The sequence below is a fragment of the Gadus macrocephalus genome, chromosome 18, assembly GCF_031168955.1.
Source record: "Gadus macrocephalus chromosome 18, ASM3116895v1".
NCBI classification, from domain to species: domain Eukaryota; kingdom Metazoa; phylum Chordata; class Actinopteri; order Gadiformes; family Gadidae; genus Gadus; species Gadus macrocephalus.
Genome location: NC_082399.1, coordinates 13,219,946 through 13,243,398, shown reverse-complemented (window position 1 = coordinate 13,243,398; position 23,453 = coordinate 13,219,946). Strand labels below are relative to the sequence as shown.

Here is a 23,453-nt window from a genome sequence, read left to right as displayed (position 1 = left end):
CCCTCCTCCTCCCTCCCTCCCTCCCCCATCCCGGCTTCCCATTGGCTGAGAACAAACATGCCATCTGGCTGCCGGCCTTCTGATTGGCTGAGACAGGGCTCGTGGAGGAGAATGCAGCTGAGTGAGCCGGGGAGAACCGGTTCCCGTGCCGTGCACCCCAGGATGTAAAACCCGGAGCGGGGGAGGCCAGGGAGGCGGACCGGAGCTGTTCCTCACAGCAGAGGATGCTTGGGGGTTCAGGTTTTGCCCCAAGTACCTCCATGTACCACACAACCTCAGGCAGACGCACAACTCAGCATCACAACTACCGCACAGTTTAACGTGCGACGCTTTTTCAACTGCAATATTCGAGAGAAAGTACCTTGAATTGATGTCGACTGCTGCCTCGATTATTGCTACAAATGTTTACGCTTTGTCTCACTGTCTATTGTAAATGTATATACTCTGATGGGAGTGAACCCCCAGATTTAGACGGCGGAGCGTCACAGTGGCAGTCGTCTCAGGCTGAGGTTTCCTCAGTGCAGGGCTACGGTACAGAGCTCTCCGTCGCTACAGGGGTGGCTCTGTGAGGAGGAGAGCCTGACACAGCAAGGGGAGGGGAAGCTGGGGGGGGTTCTGCCTACACAACACTTCCCCGAGAGGGAGGGGAGGGGCGAGAGGGAGGGACGGGAGGGAGGGAGAGAGGGAGGTCTATTTGGGGTGCTGGAACACAGCAGTCCACAGCAGTGGGGGAAGACGTTTAGCGGCTGATGAGAAGGCAACCATTAACTTGGATTTAATCCGATTCCACTGCAGGTTTAATCTGATTCAACTACCGATTTTATCTGACCATATACCAGGTTTAATCTGATTTAAACTACAGATTTATTCTGACTGGTCAGATGAAATTATTAGTTTAACTCTAGGTTTAATCAAACTAAAATACAGGTTTCATCTGAATAAAAAAATGGTTTAATCTGATTTTAGTACTGATTTTATCTGAACATATTACAGCTTTAAACTGACCAAAACGACCAAAATTTATTTTGACTGTTCAAATTATATCATTAGTTTTAAAATCCAGGTCTAATCCGACTAAAATAAAGGTTTTATCTGAATAAACTACAGGTTTAATGGCATCCAAATACATCTATTCACTGTGAAAGATTTAACCATCGAAACTTATACTTCCTCCTGGTAAAAATTCTGCATTTCCCAGTCCCCAAGTACAATTAATTTTATTTCACTACACGACGAGATTCAATCTAACAAAATGACATCCTTCCCAGTGTCACAAATGCAAACTAACCCAGCTCCATGTATTCCCAGCAGAAGGAGGAGAGCTGAGTGGATAAGAGTCTGAGAGGATTCCTTACTGAAGAGGACGTGCTTGGCCAGGTTGGAGATGACGTTTCGTCTGGAGATCTCGTCAGGTAGGTCTCCGTTAGGCTCCTCCCCCTGGGGGTTCTGGAACGGCGCCGCGTCGGGTCTGGAGAGAGAGAGAGCACATGGAGACGGATGCTCTCAGAACAAAATGGATTCTGCTTTTCTCCCCTCCACACACAGTTTGATGTTTCCGTCCTCCAAATAACTGTTCTTGTGCACCACACATTTTGTTTCGTCAGCTGCATCTAAACAAATTGAACCATGTTTGTTTGGAGACGAAGGGACTCTTATTGTGAAGGCACAGCTGGCGTACAGTAACTGTTGCGTGTTTTCGGGAATCGTCTCCATGGTGACACTGAGCGAAAGCAGGGGGTTCATGTGACCAGGACTTGTTGATGTTTCAGCTGGGATGCATGCAGAGAAAGAGTCTGTGTGTGTGGACGTAGCTGTCACTTTTATTTTTTTAGAACGGGGAACACACAGTTGTAACAATGGTGTGTGAGTAAGTGAGTGTATGTGTGTTTGTGCACACGTGTGTACACCTACTGGGCAGAGATGATGATGGGTACCAGGGTGTGTTCAAGGGAGGGAGGAGGTGGGACGTTTCGGGTCCGCTGGCTGTCAAGATACTCCTACAGTTCAAAAGAAACATAATTAACATAATTAATCATGAAGAAGAAATCTTAGCACGATGCTAAACACATTGACTTTATAGCATAACGCTAATGACAAAATGCCAATATCCCGAGGCTGAAGCACGATGCTGATAGCAAGAAGCTGAAAGCACGATGCTGAAAGCACCGTGCTTATAATGTGACGTTTATAGCTACTGTACATGCTTATACTGCTAGCGTCACCAAGCGCTGCTTTGTACAGGAGTCTAGTGTCTGGATGCTACTGTGGGTGTTGCCTGGCGGAGGGCCGACCTTCAGGGAGAAGGGCTGGGTGAAGTCCACTCGAACGCAGCCGTAGTTCTTCCTGAGCATGCGGAACACGCCGCACGCCACGCCCCACAAACTCTCGTTCTTCTTGGGCTTCCCCTGTCATCAAGGAGAGAGGAAGTCACACACTTGTACTCTAAGCTGTTCAACCCTTTACCCGGTGCAGTCGTATTGAACTAATAACGGTTGAATTATATTTGAAGTGGATCCAAGTGGATGTGACGTTATTTTGCTAGAAACCAAGAATGTGAGCCAAAACGAAGCAGAACCCAACCGCGAACGAAAACTATCGATCCCACCCAACGTTATCGCAACCTTAAAGAATACCTCACCCTTAAAGCTGTGTATCTTTCCTTACAAGGAAAGAGATTTAAGGCTGCGATGACATGGACTGAGGCCAAAGAAACCCAATACGGTGCTTTGATTGCGTCCCAAACAGACATTATGGACCCCCACCACAGAAAACCACCGCACCCAATCAGCCCCGTTCCTCAAGACCACCCTCAGCCCCCTTAATCTAACCAGCCCCCCAGTGGTGCCCATGTCCCCGGGGGGGGGGGGGCCCTACCAGCTGCTCGCTGTTGTAGTTGCCCTCCAGGATGCGGTCGTAGGAGATGCCCACGGGCACCACCAGCACGTCGGCGATGGCGCCGGTGGTGAGCGTGTCCACCACGATGGACAGCATGCCGGCGTGGGCCGGGGAGGGCTTGCCGCTCCGCGACCGCGTGCCCTCCAGGTACACCTCCAGGAACTGCTGCTGCCGGAGCAGCTCTTCCGTGTACTGGGGGGGAGGGGGGGAGGGAGAGGAACAGGACGAGCTTAATAGAGGTTTTCTACAAATGCACGAATGATATCTTCATACATTTCAGTTGTGTTTTGGACATTGACTTTGTTTAAGACAGTCTAAATATTACTTGATGGAAAAAATATATAGACAAATCGAATAAACAATGTGTGTATCTAATATTGCCACTGGATTACAAAACAGTACACACACAGACACACACGTTTATTTCAGAGGTCTTCTGAGCCCACAGCTGTCCGCCCTGAAATAGACCTATAACTGGTATTCGCAGAGAGCTAGAGGGCTATTCACATTCTGCACTCGTTCTCAAAGGCTACCCGTTTCGTTGGGCCAACAAAGACTTTTTAATTGAATTCACTCGAATTGAATTGAACCAAACCACGCACAAAACCTTCCTTGAACACCCTCAAGGCTGAACTGTATTTTTCAAAATGTTTTCTCATGCAATGTAGTGCTCTCCACATCCAATGTGCTGTACTTTGATGTGACTACAAACATTTCAAGATATTGCAGGAGAAATGTTCACCATGATGGGGAACAATTAAATGGAAAAATCTGCATTCCAAGCTCGCGGAGCTCTGGTGCTACTGGTCTCTAACCACTTTGTGAAAACAATGCAGTTGAGGTGGCTGGTGGAGGCGCATCATATATCGTGTAGGTGAGGTGAATGGAGTTTGTCAACACATCAGTACAATCTCTTATCTGCGGCTAACAGCAGCAAAGTCCTCCACTGTCCTCCACAAAAATGAAATACGATACAAACAAGTCTGAACTTTTCCCTTTGCAGCTCTTCAAAAAGAAATGCTAATGTTTTGCGCTGGGGAAGCCAAGTGGTTAACGACGGCAACGAAGGAACGGTTTGGTTCTAATCAGCGATTGATGAGGCTCGATGGCTAACAGCCAGGCCCCTCGTACTGGGGACTCCCTCTTTAGCTCCGGAACACAAAATGCTCCATATCGCAGCGAGCCTTAAGAGGATTCAAATAAATCTCCTGGAAACAAAGCCTGTTCTGATACGTTTGTACTCGGTTCCACATAACCACTTCCCTGTTCAGGCAGTAAGGCTGACTAATCTTGGCAGTCCTGTATTGAACTTTGCTTGGTTAAAACCATTCAACGTTTATAGTAACTCCTACCAATATCTCACACTACCAATACCTTGCTCCTACCAATATATAACCAATATCTAACTCCTACCAATATATAACTGATATCTAACCCTAACTGTAGGTAACCGATATCTCACTCTTACCAATACCTTACTCTTACCAATATATAACCAATATCTCACTCTTACCACCATCCCCCTCTGACAACTATATAACCAATATCTCACTCTTGCTAATATATTCCCAGCATCCCATAACTAACCAATATTTCACCATTACCAATCTCAGCATGAACAGGGTAAGGGTTATCCACCATCAACATCTACATCTACTCCTGGCCCTATCTCATCATATCTTAAGTCCTTTCATGTCACTTAGGCCCAATCCAATTTCTACCCCTTACCCCTCCCCCTTCGAAACGAGGGGCAGGGGTAAGGGGAAGGGGTAAGGGGTAGAAATGGGATGGGCCTTAGCCCTAGGTCCAGCCTTCCAGTCCTTACCGACTGAGAAGATGAATATAAACTAGAGCAGCGCTGGTTACATAACAAAGTTAGCATGGAGGACCAGCAGCAGCTGTCCAAGGTGCCTGGACAGCAGGGCTTAGTGTCAATCCCCCAGCTTTAAGGACTTTGAGTCCTAAAGTAGCCTCGTCTCGCCGAGAACACGCAGAAGGAGCCAGCGCTGAGGACAGCTGGTTCAGCCCAGGACAACACTCACTGAAACCATGGAGATCAGGAGGAACCATGGAGATCGGTGGAAACCATGGCGATCAGTAGAAACCATTTTTTAACAGTACATGTATCTCTTATTATGACCCAGGAAAAACTACTGAAACGATATATATATATACCGTATATATATATATATCGTATATATATATATATATATATATATATATATATATATATATATATATATACATACATACATAGACTTTATCTTATCATGCATGACCAGTCAAAGTCAAACCACATTTCAAACTTTAAGCCTTTAACTATTAGAAAATATTTAAATGTAAGACCATTCAGTGAAAATTATTCAATTAAAAAGGCTGCAGTCAGCTTGTACATTCCGAATGGGGAACTCCAGCCTTTTGGCCAATGCGTGAATCAATAAGCAACTTACAAATGAGGCTGAGAAAAATCTACCCATATCGATCATTATCACATGAATTTATCATAAATCAATCACTAATGAAGCAATTAAGAGACTGCTAGGTTTTCCAAACTCCACCTGACTAACGGAAATCAAAAAATCTTGACAATAATATACATACAGCTATAATAAATGTCGTCTGTGGGGATAGATGTTGAGAGAATACATTAGGGTCATTTATGTTACTGGCCGAGCTTTTCAAAGTCGTTGACATACATAATAAAAAGAATAAAGTACCTGCGGAACGCTAGTAAAGAAATGAAGCGGTCTGTAACGCTATATCAACCCAATAGATACGTATATACGTGGCGTGACGCCTGCAGGGATTCCGTGGTCACGAGGGACGTCAGGCTACACAGGGGTCAACTCACTTCTGCATCCTCCCACAAAACTAGGGGTGCACTGTTGGTGGGTGTGAAGTGGTTGTGGAGGAATGTGTGAAGAATCATGAATAAATTATTTACAGAAATTATATTACTGTATAAGCATGAGCAGATTGCACATTATAGGTAGTGTACTATAATGATTAGTATAATTTAATCACTTTAACACTGACCAAAGGGCAGGTGTTAAGACTGTGTAGTGGAAACACTGGGAGAATCTTTCTATACCATTTGAAGGATTATATACTTTATGAATGAGTCTTTGTTGAATCTTCTTTTTTGAAGGGACTCTTACTTCTTGAAACGACCCTGTGATGTTCTGTGCCATCGGTACTGTGTACTAATATTCCTCAAACAGAATTCTTCCGTTAAGGTCGAGACCACCTAATGGTTGGAAAATGTTGTGGAAGGAGTGGACAAGGGTGTCCACCAAGGTGAAAGATACGGGAGGCGAGGTCGGAGGATGAGGGAAACTGGGTCAAGGGTTATCCAACAATACGAGGCAAACCATGCCGTCGGAGACTGAGACCATCAGGGGAACAACAGGAGTCGGTCGATGTTGAAGCCATGTGGGGGAGTTGTTTGATTACAACCGTGGCTTGGAGCTTATGGGAGGAATCACAGAGCGACTCGATAAGAACGGTGCGCTGAAGCTGGAAGAGCAGGTGTTCAATCGACCAGCTCAGCTTTAGTTTTACCTTCTTAAAGTTCTGAAGAGAAATCATACATTTTATTCTGCAGTTTCCTGATCTCCTTTTCTTGGTAGCCAAGTCTTTACCCAACACAGCCTGCAACCTGTCTCTTGGACAGGGGTAACAATTATGACATTTTATTACACTAAATGGGACACTAACTATAATATACAACCTGATCATACTATGTAATATAGTTATACAATCATTTATATAAATGTTTTAATCATGATTATTCATTAATATAATAGTTAGAATTATGTTATTGTAATGATTCCCCAGGGATCAATAAAGTTTATTTTAACTAACAAGTCATTTTAGCCTTAGAATGTATGCTAACTTTACAATGTGGGATCTGGTTTTCAAGTTACGACTCCAAATTTGGGCTTATATTGTTAAAGTCAACTTCGCCACATGTGGATTTTCTGTAAATTGTGTGTGGTTGCATGAGCTGAATTGTTGTATGCGCAATGTTCCGTTAGCTTGCTAGCATGCGAATGCTAGCAAGGCGAATGAGCAAGCACGCCGAGCTTCAAGTCCCTGGGCCGCTTTAAAGCGGACTTGTTAATGAATGAATGACGCCGCTGATCGTGTTATAGCATCTCCCAGTCGCCAAAACAGTACTTTACTTTTTCGACGCGTGCTTACGCACGGTCTCTTTATGTGTGACAACTCTGTGTTGTTCACCTTGGGAATGGTTGAGGTCAGGGTTTTTCCCCAGTGACTTGCAACAGTGGTCATTTGAATTTGACTCTGTGACATCATTGTTTTAGTATCAACTCAACGTTCTACATTGCCGAAGGGGGATGTCCTTGATGGGCCCACCAAGTTTTAGATCCCTGGGCTACTCTGAAGCAGACTTGTGATTGATTGCATAATGGCGGCAAATTGGCCCACTGTCAATTAGTCCTCGACACAACAGAGTGAAGCATATCACCAGAAGGAAGTGGTGGCTAAACAAGGAAATGCATAAATGCGCCAAATAAATACTGCAGTATCAGAGCTCTGTTAGCTAGCACACCAAGAAGGTATGATATTAATACGATAAGATTAGTATGCCCCGGGCAGCGCTGATTCTACAACCTCTCATGTTGTACTGAGGGCAGAATGGAGAGACATTGCAGTGACGCGATCTCTTCTTAAGGTACAAAGTGGTATTGCCAGACGCTAATACAGACCTCTGTGATATTATGTCAAAACTGTTATTACTTCACATTCTGTTGATAAGTGTTGTTCACTTTTTAAATGATTGAAACTACTAATCTTAAAAGTTGCATCTGATTTGCTTTGGTTACGATGTAATACGAAGCATTTCAACTAACTTCTGGTTTATCATTTTCTCTATATTTGTATTCAATCGATTGTGATTTCAATATTATTAATTAAATACCAACTAACACATATATAAATGTTATTGTCTACAAATACACAGTGCTGGCCGGGCTGTACATCTCACTGTTTACATGAACTTTCTGATGACACTCTAAAACCCCACCCACTATTGACATCTACACAGTCGGTTAAGTCAGTGGGCAGAGCCCACATAACATATTTTCTTCCCCGTAGAATACAAAAAAAACAGAATACACGGGATACAAATTGTCGTGTTCTCATATATAGTTTAAAGCCCTGTGAGTTTCCCCCAACGTACACGTATCAAAAGTCAATGAACATGTAGGATATCTAGAATATGCGTCACACACACACACACACACACACACACACACACACACACACACACACACACACACACACACACACACACACACACACACACACACACACACACACACACACACACACACACACACACACACACACACACACACACACACACACTTACTGCGTGCAACAGCGATCTGTACAGAACATCTTTCTTGCCGGTTCCGTTTTCTTCCATTTTGCGGCGTATGAAGAATCCTCCCAGTTTACGAATCAACGTGCTGGGAAGAGAACACACAACAACCAACATGATTGGCCTTGTCTGACCCAAGTGGTAGAGCAGGGCATGTATACTGCCAGGGTTAGGGGTTCAAATCCCCATCTGACTCAAGAGGTAGAGCCAGGCATTAACAGTGCCAGGGCGAGGGGTTTCATTCCCTGTCTCGGTCAACTGCTAGAGCAGGGCATTCATCTTTGTAGAATACATCAGCTATGGGATGTGATTTTATCTATAACGTTATTATTGAAATCACTATTGATTGGCATTGACTACGAAAAGTTTCAGTTTTTTTTTAAATCTAGATCTTGTTGATCTTCAAAAGGGTATCCGTTTGATATTTATTGATAATCAGAAAAAATCATGTTCCTCATCCTTCTATTATATTGGGGGGGGGGGGGGGGGGATAAACTCAGCAAACATGCTATTGGCTGCCTACTGCCCCACCCCTCCATATTAGCCCCCTGCATCAGCCCCTCCAGCTCACAGCCCCCTGACCCATCCCCTTAGTCACCCAGTTTCCAGTGTCAAGGGCGGATTATTTTAACTCTCCTCAATGTTGGTCTCAGATCACATGTTATTTTTGACCACATTGGAAACCAACCTGGCCCTGAATCTACTAATAGGATTTAAGATCAGGGGAAAAAGGATTCAGATTCTTTCCCAATCGCCCACTTACCGTTTTTGACTGCTTCCAAGGAAATCCTAGTTGCGTTTCATAAATGTGTCGTGATGAATCACAAAATGTGCATTGGTTAAACCTAAATTCGGCCGGACAATTCAGCACATTTCCAGGGACAAATTGTTTTTCCTCGGGTGTAAGCACATGCATTGTTGACACCATAGAAAGGCTATTCTTGGGATGTCCCAGAAGAGATGGGTTTCATTCTCAGTAACATAATTTTACGAGGAAATAATCACTTTTAGCCCTGATGAGTGACAACTCATTGGTTCAGCTTTATATAACTTCTACATATTAAACTGTCTCTCCTCCTGAGTTTATCAGTTTTTCCAGGACTTGAAATTATGGGGAGAATTTTGCTGTTTGTGTGTCGGTCTACTTTCATCGGACAGCAGTTTCCCTAAACCTTAATTATCTGGATCTGATTGGCTGACAGCCTAGCGAGGACTCTCACCTGAAGATGGGGATGTTAAGGTTGTTGCCGGCGGCGATGTGAGGGGCTTTGATGTTGTGACAGAAGAGGATGAAGGTGATGAGGAGGTAGTCGATGTGGGACTTATGGACCGGGAGGAAGACCAGGGGTACATTTTGCTGTCAAGAAAAAAAACACACACAAAGAAGTTCAAAGATGCCCACATCTTCAACAAGAAAAGATAAATGCTTTAAAGAGCAGTGTGCACAGGCCCCCCCCTCACAACCCTTTTGATACACACACTAAACACACTGACTCGTCACTTTATCAAAGTCCAAGTCCGTCAGACCCTTTCTACAGGCACGTTTGAATATGTACCTCCTCAAAATCAAAATACCCCGCTGTAAAGAACCGAAAAAGTGACTCGTCTGTTAAAAATCCTCAAAGGGACACTAACCAAGTACGTAAGAAACAGTACGTACTTGGTTTCAGTACTAACCAAGTACGTAAGCAGTATTGTGTGTGTATTGTGACTTATCCCACAGCCTCTGTATGTCGATCTGTGTGTGTGTGTGTGTGTGTGTGTGTGTGTGTGTGTGTGTGTGTGTGTGTGTGTGTGTGTGTGTGTGTGTGTGTGTGTGTGTGTGTGTGTGTGTGTGTGTGTGTGTGCGTTCACTACTAACCTCAGTAGCTGCCTTCTTGACCATCTCCAGCTGGCCCTTGTGAATCTGTATGCTCCAAAAGAATCCATTAAACAGTTTCAGCAGAACCCAGCCGGTCAGCCTACATAGAGAGACAGTGACATTCAGACAGAGAGAGAGACAGAGAGACAGAGAGAGACAGAGAGAGACAGAGAGAGAGAGAGAGAGGATGGAAGGAGAACAGAGAATGAAGAAAAAAGAAAAAATTGTAAAGTATTGGTAAAATAACAATGGTGTATGTGTATTTCTGATGTAACTCATCGGGGACATCACATCAGTATACAGTAACTCTGAAAATCAATTCAAACAAGTTATCATTGTGAAAAAATATCTCCAGCCACAGGCAGAAAGCGGTGCACTGGATAGGACAATATGACTATCCATATGCGATAGTCATCTGTCTTCTCTGTGCCACGCAGCATAACATGTTGCTCTACTTGTTGCTTGTACACAGTGGCTTTGAGAAGTGGAGGGTTGCAGTGTTTAGTCAGTCAACCACTTCCTTCTCCTTCATGCTTCCTTCACTCCAATTTAAAATGCATCTAGATGCTAAAACCCACCCGTTCACCCCGGAGGCCCAACGTGCTCGCAGCCGTCTCAGCTGAGGGGCGGATGTGCTCTCTCACACATACAGGTTTCAGGTCTGTTCCACATCCATGGTTTTAAACCATCTCCCTGAATCGGTGGTGACGTTAAGACTACGTGTACTACCAGTTCACATTGTTTGGATAATGGCAAATCGCATTTTTTACTAAAAGAAACGCAAGGTCTATGACTCGTAGAATCGCAAGAAAGTAGACACAGCAAGGCAATTATTCAAATATATTTGCATTGCCCTTTTGTTAAAAACTGGATGACGACTTGTGCCGTCTGAGGTAAGCACCTGGCTTGGAAATTTGTATGTATTACCCCCCAGGTAATACATACTGTGCTCTGAGCAGTAGACTCTCTGCTGTCCTTACCTGATAATGGTTGGGGAGACGTTGGCCACCATCTCCTGGAGGATCCCCCTGGCCTTCCGTCTCACCTGCCCCTCAGCCCTCTGCTGCAGGGCGGGCTGGCCCTCTAATCCAGCCCCAGGCTCCGAGGCCACCTCAACGATGGCCTGCTCCACCCTGGGTCAGGCAGAGGAAATCACCCCGGTGAGAAAGATGTGCTGGGGTTCAAATGAGACACCGCTCAACTTTAATTGTTACATTTTAGCTCATTATTTGTAACCTTAAAAAAGGTAGTAGTAGTAGGGGGAAAATTATTTCGGCTGGGGAAAACGTATTCAAGTTTTGAATATTTAATGCCTAAACTAAATAAATAACAATTAAAAAAACAAGAAAAAGTTAAAATACAAAAACAAGAAAAACCTGATCATAACCACATTATCCCAGCAGACTGTTTTGAAACTGTTGGATGTGAATCAACTATGTGGGCAAAATACTTAACATTATCATTTAAAAATCATATAAGGTTTTACGATTCTCATGAATAAACAGTCAGTATCATCGGATGGGGTTAAGGAGGCGGGTGCTATTAATTTGAAAGGTGCCATCATGCTTAAAGGCAAGTGGATGAGGCTATGGTGGTTTAATGTAAAAGGTGGTTGTCATGGTACCTGCTGTTGTTGAGGACATTATCAACCACGTTCCTGGCGAACATGTCCTTGTTGACGTCTCTCTCACAAACAAACAACACATAGCTCAGACTACGAGCTAGCCAGCCCCGATACCTGTCAACACACACCGATACACACACACACACACACAAGAATTCAGTTGTCTAACAGTGATATTCGTCTAGTAAAGGCCACAACCGGTGTCTTGAACAGGTCTCTCGAGTAAAAGAGCTGCTGACCATTTACATATTTAGCTTCGCTGAATATAGCAGGCTGAAAAGGTCACGAGAAGAAACATTTTGGATTGGAAAGCCAAACATAGTCTATGTGGATAGAAAAACATGGCTGGTCTTGATAAAGATAACAGAATAGCCAATAATCAATATCTTGGAGATTATCGACGAATCATTGATATCATTGATCAGACATGGGTCATAGGGAGTCACAGAGTTGGTGAGGCTGATGTTTGTTGAAAAACAAGCCCAACCAGTTCATTATTCAATGTTTTCAAACCCTTCCACCGGCTAACACGGAGATAAAGCCCTGCACTGGTCAGCATATGTATGTGCTACACATGTCTACATGTGTTCACCCAGACACACCAACACAGGCAGTCTCCTGCGTTCGGTCCTTCACTGCACACATGTACACAACTGGATGACCCAATAATGACCCAATAATAATAATATGATAATAGGATAATAGGATAATGGGTCAACCGTGCTTCCCCTGTAGAGTTATTCCAGGGTTCATTCAGCCTTTAAGGTCATTTATACAACAGTACCTGGTGTGTGTCTCATTGATGTAGATGACATTTCGTAGGCCCAGGGATGGAATACTGGGATTAAACAGTCTCTCCTGAAACAGACAAATATATACCATGAATAAATGTGTGTTTCTAGTCCAAAACCCTCTTTTGGGCAACCAACAGCGTGGTTTTGAGGCAAAACATGTCATTGTTAACAACACCCATTGGGAAGAAAATTGAAAAACGCAGAAGAAAGGGAAAAGTTTATAAGGTTTGCTAAATTATTTAAAACCTCTTTCCCACAAGCCCAACAGTCGGCTCAAAGTGGTGAATCAGCAAAATAGTACATTCATCTCCAGCTGCGCATTGGGGTTTGAAACAGAAACCATTTTAGTTGTCCTTTGCTGTCAGCATAGCATGAGTAAGGGAATGCTAGTGTTAGAGAAGTTAACAGTGCTTATGTTAATGATTGGTGCTATCGGCGCAAACAGGGCAGGGATGGACTTGAACTCAAAGTATATGTTAGCACTGTTAGCGTTGCTTCGTGGCTCTTATTTGTTATCAGTGCTAATGTAGACTAGCGATGCTTATGCAGATTGACAATGATCACGTTGAGTAGCTGGACCTTTTGATAGTGAAGCTTGTGTCGGATAGCATTTTCAGTATTGTTAGCCCGTCAAGTGTTGCGATGCTCGTGCGGGCGCAGGTATACCTGGCTCTGTGGGGTACATGAGTGGCAGCAGAGGCCAACGAAGGGCCTCTTGCGGTTCAGAAGGCCCTCCTTCCAGGTGGTGCTAACACACCGTAGCACAGACGGGCTACAGCTCCGGTCCTGGAACAGAAGATGACATCCATCACTCTTAGGAACCACCAGCGCCCCTGACCCCTCCCAATATAGAGCGCTGAATCGACAGCTTTGGCATCGCCCCGATAAAAAAGATGGATACAACTCTAGGTTTAGAAAGTGGAAGTCATGCTATTGTAGTCTCTCCATAACTGAGCAAGGCAATTGACCATTACTCTTTAGCTGTACCTCTTAATGGTAAAGGTTATGTCTCTAATCTGGATGATAGAAATATGTCTACATGTGTATGTTATTGCTGTGGACAGATATTTTAAATAAACATCCCTATATCCACAAATTAATATAATTGTAAAAAACTAAAAATAAAATAAAAAAAACTGTGAAATATATCCTATATATATATATACATATACTAGCGTTTTCAAACATTGTTATTCAGAATTGTATTCTCCACTCCATCCACACTAAAAGTTTTTCAGAACCCTCCATTTTCATGCTAATTCCCCCCCGAGCCTCACTACAGCGTTGGGATCCACTTTGGGATTCACTTTGAGGATGCATTTCCCAATGTCCCATGGCCTGCCTGAGACAGAGCCAGCTCCAGAAGGCCCTTGAGAGGGGAGAGGTCTTACCGAGTCTTCGTTTGAGTGTTTCCAGCGGTTTCCGCCCTGCTCGCCATTGTTGACCTGGAGCAACAGACCGTCAGAGAGCTCCATCTCTGCTGCCTCTAGATGATGAACCTACAGCGGGAAAGCTGTCAACAACAACAGGCAAAACGTTCAGATTGGTTTCTACTACAAAAGGCTACCACTTTTCCAAGAACACTCACTTTAAGATAACGAAAAATGTGTTAAATAAAGTACAGTCTACATTTTGCAAATTAAATGTTACGGCAACAGAATCATGAAAAAACAACACCACAGGATTTACAAGTGAACAAGCTCCAACATCTGCCTCCTAGAGAACAACACGCGTTTTGCCTCCGGCTAAAAGCAGTGTGTGTATCCACCATTAACTTAACAAACACCAACTTCTTCCTACTCAAGAGCCGTGCGTCTGCGTCAAAGATTATTCCAGCAGAAGAAAGCGTCCTGTGCCTTGGACAACCATCACTCAGGTACTGGTGGAGAATGGACTATTCAAGCCGTCCAACATGGTCCTTCTTGTCAGACGAGATCACCCATGACCCGACCCTCCATTCAGCCTGCATTCTTTACATGCTTCCACACACAGTTAAGACCAGACCGGGCCTGTTCTGCACAGAAGCAATTAAAACTGCTTACGGTCATGAATTTGGTTTAAAAACAGGCAACAGAATGAGCATCGCTCCTCTCTCTCATTCTCTGTCCAATTCAAAAGCCTGATTATTAGCATATGGAACACACTAACATTGTTAAAGTTTAGAATAAATAAAGAATGGTAAAGGCTAGGAGTAAGTCTTACGTAAATACTTAATTTGGGGACGTGTCTGTAGGGTTATTTGTTCCGCTTCTACAGCGGATCTTTTGTAATTTGTTAACCTTTGTGGCGTGGAGTGAATCTATCAATGAGGGGCTTTAAAATGGTGTAATATAAGAAGAAATCCTGATAATTCCATCCATCTTTCTATCATTCCAAGACCAGATCACAAACACCTGCTTCAAGGTCAAATGTTACTCCGCCAAGAAGAAAAGAATGAAATGACCATAAGCCATCAGAGGCCTTGTTTAGTTTTTTTACTCCTCTTCATTGTTGGGGAAAGATCCTAACTGTTACTTTGGGGAGAGCTGATTGGTCGACACAAGGGCGACAGGACTTACACAGGGTGTCAGGTTGTGGTGTTGCTCCACAGTTCACAAACACGTGAGACAACCCTGCTGTCCAAGCCAGCTCCTGATGCCCTCTACTCTACACTCTGGAAGAGGGCTGGGACTTCCTGTTTCCTACAAAGTAAAAGTCCTCCTGGGGAAATAAAGTTTTGCTGATTATCACCAATTAATTTATTATCAGTGTTATCAGCCAATTCAGAGTCCTGGCCTAAAGTTTTAAAAGCAACTTCTTCCATAGAAGAAGAACCCTATATTATTTATGGAATATCTTCTTCTTCGACTCACCAACCCTCCAACTTGAAAATAATCATTGTGTGTCGGACTAAAACGTACAGACAAACAGTACCTTGGCCATAAAGGTATGGAGGGATCCACATCTTCATGTCAATACCACCGAGTGTGCAGCATGACATGACCTAAAGTGAACCCCTAAACTCTTTGTTTGTCAGTGGGTTGGGGTTTTTCATGTGGGTAGTTTCCATTTGTCCCTTCTTCATGCACCTCAACCGTGTCTAATTCCTGTAGGTCCTCCTGTCCAATGTGCAACGGAGTGAATCGGAATCTGAGGGGACTGGCACCTCTGGGAACAACACTAACATGAACCCAATCCCTACTTCACATGCAACCCCTCACTTTTACCCCACTTAGACAGCCAGCAAATCACAGGGGGGAGACAGAAAGAAGGTTCCTTGCTCAATAGGCTTGACCCATGTGCAGGATGATCAGATAAGGCTTTCAGAGCCTCTATAGACTAACACGGCAGAACCCTAGACTAACCCCTGAAGTATATAATGTATAATGTAACCATAACTGTCTCTAACTTAATGCTTAAACTTAACCATAACCTACCACTTAAACTCAACCGTCCCTAGTCTAATACCTTGAATGTATCATAACCTAATATCTATTAAACTTAACCACCATCTATAACCTTTCACCTAAACTCATCAATAATCTTAAACCTAGACACCACCATCTATAACCAATCAAATCATAACCATAGCCTGACACCTAAATGTAACCCTCTCCAACTCAAATCATAAACTTAACCATTTCTAAACGCATCAAAAAAAATTCTTAGTGCACGTTTAACCACAGCAGTATTCCCCCCCCAAGCCCCCCAGCTGTGCAGTAGCACTCTGACCTCAGCAGAACCCACCAACCTTATGCAGAGTAGAGATGTGTGCTCCGTCCTCACAACCAAAAGGGCTCTGGTCAGGAGACTCTGTGGCGTCCGTCCAGCTCTATGGACCTAGGCTTGGAGCCCCCACAAGGAGCCAGGGGGCCAGCCAAGAGTACCCTCCCACTCAGGGGCCGGACCCCAACTCTCCCCATTCTCATAGGCTATATGTTGGAAATTAATTACTATTTGGTGATAAGGGTTCAGGTTTTTATCCAGAGAGCTTTCCATTGAATTCTCCATTGAATTCCTACATGTCATAAAGGTGCAGGCACAGGCCCGGTGAGGGCCGGTCAGGCGGCATTATGGCGTCTTGCTCAAGAATGCCTGGCCCTTCAGATAGACTGTGGGACATTGACGATGAGAGTTAAACACCATAGCCATCCCAGTATTCTTTCAGTCCATTAGCAATGAATTCATCATACCCCAGCTTGAGGCTGATCCAATCTGATAACAAACCGGCTGGTAGCTTGGTCGAGCTCATCCACATTAATCTTAAAAAGGAGCACGTTTGTGTTCATACGGAAATTATGTTCAACAACCTTTCCGGTTATCCTTTCCATGAAAATCGGTTCTTCCAAAGAAGCTCCATCTACATCGTTTACTGCACAGATCAGCCAACACCTCCCACTAGTGGAATTTCACGTTGTTCAGAAGGCGGATGTTGCCGTGGTAATGGGGTTGATCCTACGCTGACATCAGGAGACCAAGAGGGACCATAGACACGTGTCTCTACTCTCTTACCCCCACACTGCAACAATAACACAATCCCAAAGGTGGAACAAACACTCTCTGCCTGACTAGAAAAATAAAAAAACAACCGTCAGATAAACCCTAATTGAACAGCTGACGACACAATGCTCCCCAAAGACGTAGCAACACACTAATAATAAAGCCGTAGTGGAATCTACAGGGAAATATGATGGAGGATCTGTAGACTCATAGAAATAGCAACATTGCAAAAATTTGTGGAAGGGCATTTCTATACTTACTTACTAAATGGATTACATGCAGCTGTTTTTCTGGACAAAGATTTACAAACACATGCAACGTTTTCCAAGGGTTAACTGCATGATGAATGATTTAGAGTCAAGCATCACTGACATTTAGCTGTATAGTACTTTAATTTGCTGTCATGTTGTTGACATTTGACCCATTGCCGTAAGAAACAAATAAGAAAATCTGAACGCAAATACGATGAGACAGATAACATAAGCCAAGCTCATTCCCAGACAGAGAGCAATGGGTACAAACATGTTATTAACAGAAAGCGCACGGCCAACAGTGCTTTAGACTGGAAAAAAAATAGGTCACACACACACACACACACACACACACACACACACACACACACACACACACACACACACACGCTTTATGAATGAACGCTTTCCTACCTAAGCTTGCGCGTGTACGTGCGTGTGACACGCACAGCACTTGACTAAACCGACCCAACTTACGTTGAAAGAGCAAGTCTAAAGGATGCTCATTGTGGCTTTGTGTCGTCGGCACTACCGTGCCAGGAACACATCCACCGGTGTCGGCGGGGTCATTGACCGAGAGTAGCCCGGATTCAGTACGTGGCACGGCAGATTTAATGTCGGCGGCGACTCGGTAAAGGCATAATGGCTGAACCTAGAAAAGGATGGAGCGATCAACGTCTATCCATCCATACCAGCTGCCCATATGGTGGGGATTTTGTCTAAGGCAAGTCCATAATCTAACGCTCTCGATGTGTCATCTGTAGCGTACCGTTAATCCGCCTCACAACATATAGGGGGAAGAGGTATCGCATTTGACCCGATTACCCGTTCAATCACAATCGGGGCGGCATGTGGCTCAGGAGGTAGAGCGGGTTGACTGGTAACCGGAAGGTTGCTAGTTTGATCCCCGGCTCCTCCTATGAGTGTCGAGATGTCGCTGAGCAAGGCACCTCACCCTGACTGCTCCCGACGAGCTGGCTGTCACCTTGCATGGTTGACACCGCCGTCGGCGTGTGCATGAATGGGTGAATGTGAGGCAATATTGTTAAGCTCTCTGAGTGGTTAGAAAAGCGCTGCATAAATACAGTCCGATTACCATGTCAAAGCATCCATCGCAATTAAACGGGTCAAGCGGGAGGAGCCGCCGCCTGCGACAGACGGGGGGCGACGCAGACAACAATAGTACTGGGGGTAGGACCTGATACAGCCCCCCCGTTAAGACGCGCACACATGGGACAGGCCTATTTGCAGAATATCCCTTAAACTATGACCGTCTTACTATTTTAAAAGAACATCGCTTTCAATTTCAGACGCTCTTGATTCTTATTAATCCATCCTTAATCCTTAAAGCAACCATGGGTTGGTCTTGTCAAACGTCTTCTACATGTATAAGGTTTACAATTATTACTTTGCAATGACATTTTGTGCATAGGAATAATTGTGTGTGTGTATATGGCATCTATTTTCTGCCGTCGTTCTCTTATATTGTGATACAGATGAATAAAGTACATCGTAGCTTTATCCTATTTTAGGCGTCATCAAAGGGGTGTCATACATATAAGTGTAACGTTAGTAGGCTGCTCTTAAACTCCACGCAGCGGGTACAATAAAGAATTTAGTCCTTAATATAAAACATAACTACTAATCCCTGGAAGCATCTCGCGTGCCAGTCATCAGTTATACGAGATTTTTTTGTTTTCTGAGAAAGATGTGGCTTTTAAAGATTTTCGACCATTTAACCTTAAGTCATTGGGAGTAATTGCAAGCATAACAGTTCCCCATATGTGTCTTCAAAAAGAGGCAGCGTTAGCGCTAGGTTAGCAGGTCGGCTAACCCCGCTCACCAAAGCAAGCGGTCCTATCCATCCTACCTTGAATGAAATGTCACTCGGATTCATATTTGTAGGAATGCACCGGGTAAAGGAAATACACCGTGGCGTGTTGCAGCGTCTTCTGATCGCCCTTGAAACCGCACGGCGTGGCTAAGCTCAGCTAGCTGCAGACAACAGCAGTGAAGCCGGTGGTTCAATGACAGCAGCTTCGTGCCGCTTCTGGCTCAGCCAGCAGCGGTGCGTTGGTTGGCCGCTAGAGGTCACTGTCGGGCTCCTCAGCAGCAGCGGTTCGTCGGTCGGCCGCTAGAGGTCACTGTCGGGCTCCATCCAGGAGCCCCGCTCCAGCGTCGTGCCGCTCTGCCAGCAGCGGTGCGTTGATCGGACTCCATCCGAGAGCCCCGCTCCATCAGAGAAACCTTCACGACTTTGTTTGATGCAATTACATTTTGTATCCGAGTATTTTATTGTTTATGTCGCAATGTATTAATTTAATTAAATTGAAGGAGAGCTTCTCCCCCCAAACTCTGGTGCAGAGTTATGTAACTGGGAAAAAGAAGAAAGAAAGAAAGAAAGAAAGAAAGAAAGAAAGAAAGAAAGAAAGAAAGAAAGAAAGAAAGAAAGAAAGAAAGAAAGAAAGAAAGAAAGAAAGAAAGAAAGAAAGATCTTTGTTTTACCTATCAAGCATCAACAGTTGTAGTCTGTTTTTAGTTTTCATCTTTTAAGATCCAAATAAGATGCTACTATTATGGCGCGTTTCCACTGCATGGTGCGGTACGGTTCGGTTCGCAAAGGTGCGTTACGGATTGCGTTTCCACCGCCAAAAGTGGGCGCGACCCGGACTGAGCCGTACTCGTTTTGCCCTCATCTTCAGTACTCCGTTGGGCTACTGATGCCGCGTTTCCACTGCAGGGTGCGGTACGGTTCGGTTTCCCTCAGTCCGGGAGGGAGGGGGCGGTATAGCCCAGCTCAGTTCCGAGGTCGCGTTTCCACCGCCGAGAGTACCCTTTATGGTAGGCCGGATGTCGATCGCCGCGGCAGCTCCGTAAACATCGTAAACAACGTCTTCATCCCCAAGAATGCAGAGGAACGTCTCCACCTCCTTGTTCGCCCAAGCAAGCGTTTTACGTGACATGTTCATTGTAAAGAATAATACCTCGAGGCTACTGTTTGTTTGTTTTTATCCCCACGTCGCCCGGAAGTGACGGTTCTGTCGACCAATCAACGGAGGGGGTGTGTAGCTCGAATTTTCCGGTACCCTTTCAGGCGTCTCGTCTCGTTTTCAGTACCCCAACGGAGGAGTACTGAAAACGAGGGCAATACGAGTACGGCTCAGTCCGGGTCACGCCCACTTTCGGCGGTGGAAACGCAATCCGTACCGCACCTTTGCGAACCGAACCGTACCGCACCCTGCAGTGGAAACGCGGCATGAGACGCCTGAAAGGGGGCCGGAAAATTCAAGCTACACAACCCCTCCGTTGATTGGTCGACAGTATTGTCACTTCCGGGCGACGTGGGGATAAAAACAAACAAACAGTAGCCTCGAGGTATTATTCTTTACAATGAACTTGTCGGGTAAAACGCTTGCTTGGGCGAACAAGGAGGTGGAGACGTTCCTCTGCATTCTCGGGGAGGAAGAAGTTGTTTACGATGTTTACGTAGCTGCTGCGGCGATCGACATCCGGTTTACCATAAAGGGTACTGTCGGCGGTGAAAACGCAACCTCAGAACTGAGCTGGGCTATACCGCCCCCTCCCTACCGGACTGAGGCGAACCGAACCGTACGCGTAACCCCTGACTGCAGCTCGCAGATGTGGGCGGGCTTAAACGTTTAAGCCAGCCCACATTTAAGGAAAATTCCGCGCAGTATCATGGACTGAGACGGAAATACGTTCTCCCGCTTTCTGCAGAAAGCGGGAGAACGTATTTCCATCTGAGTCCATTATACTGAGCGCTTTTCTGCCTAGAGGTAAGTTGCCGCTCTCTGTTCGTGTACATTATAAACTAATGTATGGATAGACCAACAAGTTGATCATTAAAATATTCATGGAAGTAACATGCATAGGCCTCATGTTTATGTCATGAGGTCGTTTGAAAAATAGCATTTAGGCAGTGTTTTTCAGCTTTTTTTAACGCCATGCCCTCGGGCCACATATGATGACACATAATCGGGTCCACATATGAGGACAATTAAATAAACTCCAATATTTTGCTTATCATGGTAATATTCTCCAGACCACATTGGTAAGATATGTTTCGTGAAACATTGAAACCTGATTTAAATTTTGCTTTTCCCCTCCAGATTTGCCTGCACATTGCACCACGACATTGCACCACATAACACACACATTACGAAACCAACAGTTCTTTTAAGAACTCCTCTCTGTCTGTCTTTCTTTGTCTGACTGACTGACTGACTGATGGTCTGTCTGTCGGACTGACTGATGGTCTGTCTGTCTGTCTGACTGACTGACTGTCTGTCTGTCTGACGGACCGTCTGTGTCCTTATTTTCTGTGTCCTAAAAATCATATTTCATATCCGGGTCTATAAAAACAGTTACTAATGCGCTATATTTGTGTGTGTTTCTACCCTAGAGTATGTCTGAGAGAAATAAAGAAGGTAATCAATAAATCATTCACTTGAATAAGAGTATGATAAGGCATAATAACAGGATTTGAATATCAACATTTAATGCATGGCCTTACTCTTTGCATATAGTGCATTCCGTTTTGAGATTGGAATTCTGCGTTGACAATGATCAAAATAAATGCAATGAAATACATTCATTTATTCATTCTTTGTGTCCATTTGTTACCCACAGCTACTTTGATTGACCTTGTGTTGCCTTCGTACATGTGCGTGTGTGTGTGTGTGTGTGTATGTGCGTGACAGGTGTACCACTGCTGAAATTGACGGACCTGGAAACCGGGAACAGGGTTGCTTGCTATGGGCCAGAAAAATACCTTGATACTTGCCTTTGTCAAACATTTACGGAAGCTTTTTTTTTTTCTTTACAGATCAATTTTTTTGCCTGGGGTGAAAATAAAAATCAATGATGCAAATTCTGTCTTTGGTTTATTTGACTTAGCTAATATAATTTAGTGTACGAAATAATATGTGTCTATACTAAAAAAGACATTTGCAATGACAAGTTAATAGTAGGAAAGTCTATCAAATGCATGAACCTTTTTCCATATTACCGGTAAGTCATTGTGCTGTGCTGTGCTGTATTGATGTTTGAGAATGTGCTGCCGGATCTCCGCCACCAGATGGCGCCCGAGAGGGTAAAACCATGGGTTAAACGTTTAGACCCGCCCACATTTAGCTCCTCCTCGATCTGCGGGCTGCAGTCAGGGGCACTTGAACCGTACCGCACACTGCAGTGGAAACGCGGCATCATGTCCCGATGTGTCTGTTGTTGGTGTTATGAACCAGAAGGTGGCAGCAGATCAACGGCGTCAACAACTCATCCGTATTTCATTTTTGGGACATGATACAAATAACTGTAACAATATAATAAAAAATATGCATATTTTAAAATAATGAGCCTTACCCCTCATTCCATACCAATACAGACTGATATATATACCTGAGATGAATCAGAGCCTATGGGCGTGGCTTATTTACCATTTGTAACTCTGAATAAACATTTGTGTTGAACCTTTGTCTTCGAGTCATACCTTGTCCTGGAACCAATCTTACCAGAGGCATCAAAATGACGCGCATTGACACGCATAACTCTTAGCGACATGGAAGAAATAAAACATTAATCTTTTATTTCATTTATAAAATCACGTTCACTGACTAACAGCACCCCAGAACACATTCACTCACACACACTATCTCTCTCTTTATATAAAAAATAAAATATAGGCCTACACGTAATGCACGTGTGTGTGTGTGTGTGTGTGTGTGTGTGTGTGTGTGTGTGTGTGTGTGTGTGTGTGTGTGTGTGTGTGTGTGTGTGTGTGTGAGTGTGTGTGAGAGAGAGAGAGAGAGAGAGAGAGAGAGAGAGAGATTGAGTTGAAACAATTGTTGAAACACACACACACACACACACACACACACACACACACACACACACACACACACACACACACACACACACACACACACACGCACACACCCAGACATATATATGGTCCCCAAGAGCATACCGAACATGGGGTTTGTTTTCTTTAGAGGCTCTTACTGTGGGGGCCCGTTTCAAAACAACTTTCCATGGGAAACTATTTCCAGCATGTGGCCGTGATTAGTTTGTTCGTTTGCACGTTTCCCTCCTGATTCCGACACACATTTGTGTTGCAGCA

The 23,453-nt window shown here is 44.3% G+C and overlaps 1 protein-coding gene across 1 annotated transcript in view; it reads right to left on the bottom strand.

The window, feature by feature from the left end:
• Nucleotides 1-19,376, bottom strand: part of gpam (glycerol-3-phosphate acyltransferase, mitochondrial) — a 26,628-nt gene extending 7,252 nt beyond the window's left edge. The window contains 13 exon segments of the mRNA XM_060036244.1: nt 1,285-1,468; nt 1,912-1,997; nt 2,292-2,405; nt 2,875-3,087; nt 8,294-8,393; nt 9,526-9,662; nt 10,167-10,266; nt 11,147-11,299; nt 11,791-11,904; nt 12,575-12,648; nt 13,251-13,370; nt 13,976-14,097; nt 19,185-19,376. Of these exon segments, the coding sequence (XP_059892227.1) occupies nt 1,285-1,468; nt 1,912-1,997; nt 2,292-2,405; nt 2,875-3,087; nt 8,294-8,393; nt 9,526-9,662; nt 10,167-10,266; nt 11,147-11,299; nt 11,791-11,904; nt 12,575-12,648; nt 13,251-13,370; nt 13,976-14,059 (1,479 nt within the window). The 5' untranslated portion in view covers nt 14,060-14,097; nt 19,185-19,376.
• Between the last annotated feature and the right edge of the window lie 4,077 nt (nt 19,377-23,453).